At 43.5% G+C, this 6500-nt stretch overlaps 1 protein-coding gene across 7 annotated transcripts; it reads left to right on the top strand.

The window, feature by feature from the left end:
* The first annotated feature begins 398 nt into the window (after positions 1 to 398).
* On the top strand, positions 399 to 4690 carry TMSB15A (thymosin beta 15A). 7 transcript variants are annotated; one of them, XM_008989650.4, is made up of 3 exons: positions 399 to 474; positions 2028 to 2144; positions 3096 to 4690. In XM_008989650.4, exons 1-3 carry the CDS (start codon positions 417 to 419, stop codon positions 3131 to 3133), a joined length of 213 nt encoding a protein of 70 aa, XP_008987898.1. In that variant the 5' UTR covers positions 399 to 416; the 3' UTR covers positions 3134 to 4690. The 7 variants fall into 7 exon arrangements, with proteins under 7 accessions (XP_008987898.1, XP_008987900.1, XP_008987899.1 ...); XM_008989652.5 differs by lacking the exon at positions 399 to 474 and adding an exon at positions 500 to 616; XM_008989651.5 differs by lacking the exon at positions 399 to 474 and adding an exon at positions 500 to 680.
* Positions 4691 to 6500: the final 1810 nt, after the last annotated feature.

Genomic DNA, 6500 nt, shown 5'->3' with positions numbered 1-6500 from the left:
TCATAGGCGAGCACTGCTGTCACAGAAATGTCCAGTTGTAGGGGCGAATGGTTCTGAACCACCCACTCTCACCATGAGAACCCCTACTCCACGACCTGGCCAAGGATTAGAGCAGAAAACACCGAGCCGAGCCCCACTCCCAACCTACTGTTAGGTTGTCATAGCATCCGTAGGCCCCAATGGCTATAAAAAGCCGAGAGAGCCTAAATACCGGTCATTCCGCTTGGACCTCGGTCAGGTGTTCTAAGCTCCCTGGGCAAGATGTGTCCGCTTATTGAAGAGGCCTCTGTTATTGTAAAGGAGTGAGTGTACTTGGGATGAAGGGAATGTGGACCCTCAGGACTAAAAGCAGTGGGAGAGGCCTGGGAGGTGGGGCCTGGGTGGGCGGGGTCTGCTCTGACGTCACGAAGCCCCTGATGGTAGAGCAGACGGTGGGCGCAGGCTCTGGATGCCCCAGCGGAAGAGCGGAAGGAGGTGAGCCCGGAAACCCTCGGCCAATGAGAGAGGGCTGAGGCGGGGCTGCTACCGGGGCTCTGCGCGGGAACGCTAACCTAGTCCGGAGCCAGCCTCGGTTTCAGCCCCGCGGACGTCCTTTCCCGAGTCTTCAACCCTTCAGGTGAGGCCGTGCGGCCTCACGGAGCCAGAGGACCATGGGGACCGGAAGGCGTGGGGGTCGCGAGGTGGGGATGCCGCGCCTTCGGGAGCCAGAGCGGCCGGGTTGGGGCTGGCGCTTCGCGTCTGCACCGCAGCCCGGCCCGGCGAGTCCGCCCGCGCCTTTGTCTTCCCCCCGGCGCCGCCCTCTGCGCGCGACGCCGAGCCCTCCCGGGGGGCGGGCCCCTGAAAATAAGGCCCCGGGAAGGGGAGGGAGGACGAACCCTTAAAGCGGCCGGTCCGCGGTAGCTGCGGCTCGGAGGCTTAGAGGATGCGGAGTTTGGGGGCCGCCAGGAATGGGCCCTCTGGGGCTGGGCCCTCGTTCCCTCTCCTCCCATGACCGTTGGGCTGGGCGCCCGACAACGCTAATAGTTACTTGAAAAAGTATGCCAACTGCTCCTGACAGACTGGCCTCTGCGCCCGGCCCTGCTGTTATTTATTTGTTAGTTCCATTTCCCAGCGCCGAGCTTGGAGTCTGATCGCTCGGCAGAGTAGGGCCTTAGGGTAACCTCGACGGAATGGAGGCACGTTCGGCACTTCTGGCTGCTTGGGGGCCTCTCCATTCTACCCCGGGCACTAGACGAAGTGTCTTACTCCCCCAGGGTGGGGCCGGGCTCGCGCACCAGAGCTCTGCCTTGCGATTTCCGGGATATCCTATTGTCTCTTCTGGACAGACTCCGGACGCTCACAGGGCACCAGGCATTCGGTCAGGTCCACAGTCACGCACCTCTGAGCCTCATCTCCTTGCATCTCTCTCTGCCGAGAAAAGATGGTGAAAGAAGACCCACTTATGTTTGGTTTATTCCATTTTGCTGTAGTCCTGGGTCTGATCGTAGTTAACTGTCCCTTTTTACAACGTTTACAAACCGGTGCCACAAGGAACTATGACACGTGTGTTGTAGTGTCTTAATGTGTGTGTGTGCTGCTCCCCATCTCCTAAGAAAAATGCCAAAAACCAAAAGTAATTTAATAGAATGTGAAGATGCTCGAATAGTGTTATAAAATCGTTAACTGGTTAAAGCCAGTCTTTATTTTTTCTACTATCTCTGTCTGATCTTGTGCTTCTATCACCTCCATTTTACCCTTGCCGTGATTTTAAGAGTCAGACATATTGGCTCTGGGTTTCTAGAGCATCTTGGTTTCTAGTGCATTCTGATCCAATGGCATTTACTGCCTACCAAAAACGGGCTAATGATGTGGAATTAAGATTACTCTAACAAAAATATAACTTTTCCAAGATCTGTTGCTGTTTTTCTGTTGAAAATGAGAGGGTAGAATATACATTGATATGAAATGTGAAAATTTTTGCTTGTGACCCTTTAGTCCGAAGATAGTTCTGCCAGGTAAGTTTTCTTAAAAGTCTTTTTTCTTTTCAGGCTATCTTTTAGTCGAGATGAGTGATAAGCCAGACTTGTCAGAAGTGGAGAAGTTTGACAGGTCAAAACTGAAGAAAACTAATACCGAAGAAAAAAATACTCTTCCTTCAAAGGAAAGTAAGTCTTGGGCGGGGGGGGGGGGGGGTTCTAGTGGAAACAAACGATAGAGAAAGTTAATAGGTTCAGTAAATAAACCTATCTTCTAGTAACTTTTTGCCACAAACTAAGCAATATATAATTAGAGTACCATGGTATTTAATGTACCAGTTAAAAATATCAAATAGTTGTCTTCCTACTTGGGTTATATAAGTAGTTCTCACTTAAGTCTTAATAATAATGAGGGAAACCTAGTTTCTTGTTGGAAAATTACTAAAAACCACCTTAAAATCAATCTTGAAACATTGGATTTAATACTAGAAAAACCTTAGTATTGTTCACTTTATTCTTATTAGACATTTTTCTGCATCCGTCAATTTGGATCAGTGATCTTAGACCCAACGCCATGCAAACGTTGCAGTTTTGGCCTTTTCTACCTGATGATGAGAAAAAGAAGATGAACAAGTGTAGATGTGGGTGCAATTAAGGCTCCCAGACTCAAGGGATAAGTGATCACTTTTGCCCTCCAGAAATACAGCCTGCTGGAGAAACTCCAATTGTATTTGCAGAAGTTGAGGGGAACTTTTTGTCTTTTTCGCTTTAAGAGTTCCAAAGTCAGCCAAAATTGTCTGAAAAGGTATAACTTCCTAGTTGTATATGAATAGATAAATCCAAAGAAATTGTTTCATATCTCAGTCTTGAATCATCTATGAAAAAATGGTAACAACATATCTCTATCTCTCAAATGGGAAGAAATACTCCACAGGTATAGATTCTAATGAATATTCAGATAGTTAACATCCACATATACATGCACACACCCTATTGTGAGGATTTGTGGTTAATGACTTGGCATTCTAAAGTTAAAGCATGTATACAGACTTTGATGACTCAGCAAGGAGCTCTTTTGGAAGAAACTGAACTTAACCTTAGGAAAATATAGTCTTAATTTGTGTTTGTTTGTCTTCCCAGCTATCCAGCAGGAGAAAGAGTGTGTTCAAACATCGTAAAATGGGGATCTCCTCCCAACAGCAGATTTCAACATTACCTGAGAGTCTTGGTTTAGGCTTGTTTTTTGTAAACCCATGTGTTTGTAGAGATTTTAGATCTTCGGATGTCTTCTCACCTATGTTCCCTGGCTAAGAAGTCAGAGGTAGCCAATGTTTCCTTAAATTCAATTTCATACTTACCATTGGTGCATATGTTCCAGATGGCAGATGCTGTCAATAATCTCACCATTGATGACCTTTGTGTATGTAGTTCTTGCATAAGTCTGTTTTAACCTGCTATGATGGGTGCCTCCATTGCTTCATAATCTTCATGAAGTTGCATGCTTTTGCAGCTTTTCACAGTTTATTTTCATTTCTAATGTAGTAATAAAGTAACCAATATAATCATTATCTTGAGACTCCGGTGGTTGACTCTTGGCAGTCTTCTAAGTGATGAAAAGTACACAGGGATATACTTTTTAGCCAAACAGAATGGTTGAAGGAAAACTGTTTTAGTAGATTATTCATGTGGGAAATGTTCACTTTTCTCCAGGCCTCGTGGATCCTGATTTAGAGATACTAGGTGCTTTTTGTTAGAGTTGGAATCATAAAGTTAGAGAAACTTGGGAAGGAAGGTCATGTGGACTAACCCCCTTATATCAGAATGAAGAAATGAAAATACAAAGTCTGAGGTGATCTGCTCAAGATGAATATTAAAGCAGAGTTCTCTTGCCTTCTAGAAAGTATTTTTCAACTTAATGGAAGGGGCCACTCAAGGCTGGGATTGGATAGGGAAGGGGCAGGAGGCACTTGCTAAAATGCACTGTACCAAGCACAATATGCCTTCTGTGGAACATAAACTCATATCTAATAGCTGTTAATGACCTGTAGCCAAGAACTTCTGGTTTGGTTCTTGTGTAGAACAGAATTTGCTATCTTAGGAACCAAGCATTTTTGGTGTTCAGGGTGAACATAAGTACTATGGACTGAATTGTGTCCCCCCAAATTTGTACATCAAAGCCCTAACTCAAGTGTGATTATATCTAGAGGTAGGTTCTTTAGGAAGCAGTTAAGGTTAAAAAAAGGTCAGAAGGGTCAGGTTCTAATCCAATAGGATTGTGGCCTTAAGAAGAAGAGAAGGAGTGAGAGAAAGAGGGAGAGAGTGAACTAGCGAGAGAGAGAGAGAGAGAGAGATCACTGCCATGTGAGGACATAGTGAGAAGGCAGCTGTCTGCAAGCCAGGAAGAGAGCCCTCACCAGAAACTGACCTTGCAGGACCTTGACCTAGGACTTCTAGCATATAGAACTGAGAAAATAAATTTCTGTTTAAGTCACACAGATATTTTTGTTATGGTAGCTTGAGCTGACTAATACAATATAGGAATACATATAAATGCACATGTCCCAACCCATGCCCTCATTACTTTTACCATTTTTAATTTATTCAAGTCAATTACATATAACCCCACCCATTAGAAGTGTTAGCATTTGTGTGTACTGTATAACCATACAGACTGGGGCTCTATTAATCTGGACTGTGAGCTTTTTCTACAAAAAAATAAATTACGCTTTTAGCACCTATTTGCAAGCTCAAGTATTGTTCTTACCTCCCTTTCTAAGGGCTCATATTCTTAATCACTGAGGTTACATGACGTGGAAGCCATTTTTTTCTGCTATAGCTTAAAGTTACACAAGCAAAACAGTAGGTGGATCAACTTTGATCAAGTGCTGATGAGGTGACACAATCACAGGGCTTAGTGTAGCCAGAAGATTTGAACCTTGGAAGTAACCATGTTGGTCACCAGTAACTTACCTCCTATCTAAAACAGTTGTCTGATAGTCATTCCGCCCCTTACAAGGACACGGTATCTACACTGTGCCCAAAACTGTCTACCTTTAGCTCCTATCCAACAGTCCTCAGACAGTTTTTTGGATACTTTCACAAGGTGATTAATTTGCCCTCCAGTATTTGAAGTCAGCTGTTGTGTGCCTGCCCTCATACCTCCAAGTCTTCTCCAGGAGACATCTCTCAGATCCTTTGGACCCAAGTCACGTGGATGGGGAACCATGCTGATTGCATGTTAGGTGTGCTCAAGTTTCCTCATTATCAGATTTATTTGGATTCTGATTCTATTATCCAACACATATGCTCTCCTTTCAGTGTTGCTACTTGCAAATTTGATAAAAGTGCTATGTATCTATGATAGATCCAGCAGCCTCTACATTTGTATACTAATCCAACTCAAGATTAGACCCATTTCAAAGGGCCCAAAGGAAAGCATGAATATTGTCAGGTAAGCTGGAATTGGACGATAACTCCCAGTGTTCAATTACATCTGGTATCTATCCTTTTCATTAAGACATTAGATCTACCCTGGGTAGTATAAGTGGTAAACCGAGTGGGAGCAGATGAAAGGCACGTGATGAAGGTGAAATACGTGTAGTTGCTAAGTGAATATTTACACAAGTTGGGAAAAACAATTGCATACCTACTGTAGTTTTGTTCCGTATTTTTTTAAATGACATGGGGCTATTCTTTTAGCTACAAGGTTCACTTCCCTTTCCCAACCAAGGGAATATTTTCCCCCATAAGTCCACTATAAAAAGAGATTGAGATTTATTGCCCTCAATTCATTTATTAATTGCAAAACTGATAGCACTAAGGCTTTGTTGTAGCCTTGCGTTATTGTGGGCAGTTACATTTATAGAGAAAGGAAAAAGAGGTAATGATGACAGAGCCTGGAGTAGATCTAGAACATGCTGTATGGTAGAACTGCATTTGCTAAGTGAAGAAACCAGGGCTCAGAGAGGAAAGGAATTTTTCAGGTCACACAGGAGAAGTTACTGCTCAATACATAAACAAGGTAACTTAGGACAATGTATAGGATGTAGCTTAGATTTGTAGTGATTATTTGTGAATATACCCAGGAGAATTTCTAAAAGTATGGTCCCTGAGCCATGAGTATTAGGATCATCCTTGGTAATTAGTGTGTATTCCTGGGCCCCATCCCCAGAGATTCAGATTCAGTGAGAGCAAAGGATGTTCTCTTGTCATAGTTTTGCAAAATTATAGTGTGTATATTATTTTCTTTCCTTTTATGATTTATGACTTAATCTTTTGTTTACAACATCTAACTTCTGTGTCTCCCTTAAGTAGAATGTTTCCTTCCTGAATATTGGTATTGTTGATGTCTTGAGAGGAACAGATGGAGTAATTAGTTGGCAATGCTTTAGCTCCCTTGTTCTTCAAGTATTGGTGCATGGAACAGCAGCATTTGCATTAACTGGGAATGTTAGTTTTAGAAGTACAAATTCTCAGGTTCTATCCTAGACCTAATAAATCAGAAACTGGAGAGGGGGCCAGCAATCTGTATTTCACCATGCTTTT

Source organism: Callithrix jacchus, chromosome X, assembly GCF_049354715.1.
Source record: "Callithrix jacchus isolate 240 chromosome X, calJac240_pri, whole genome shotgun sequence".
Classification (NCBI taxonomy): Eukaryota; Metazoa; Chordata; class Mammalia; order Primates; family Cebidae; genus Callithrix; species Callithrix jacchus.
The sequence above is the reverse complement of the archived record's forward strand: the minus strand, read 5'-3'. Positions and strand labels throughout refer to the sequence as shown.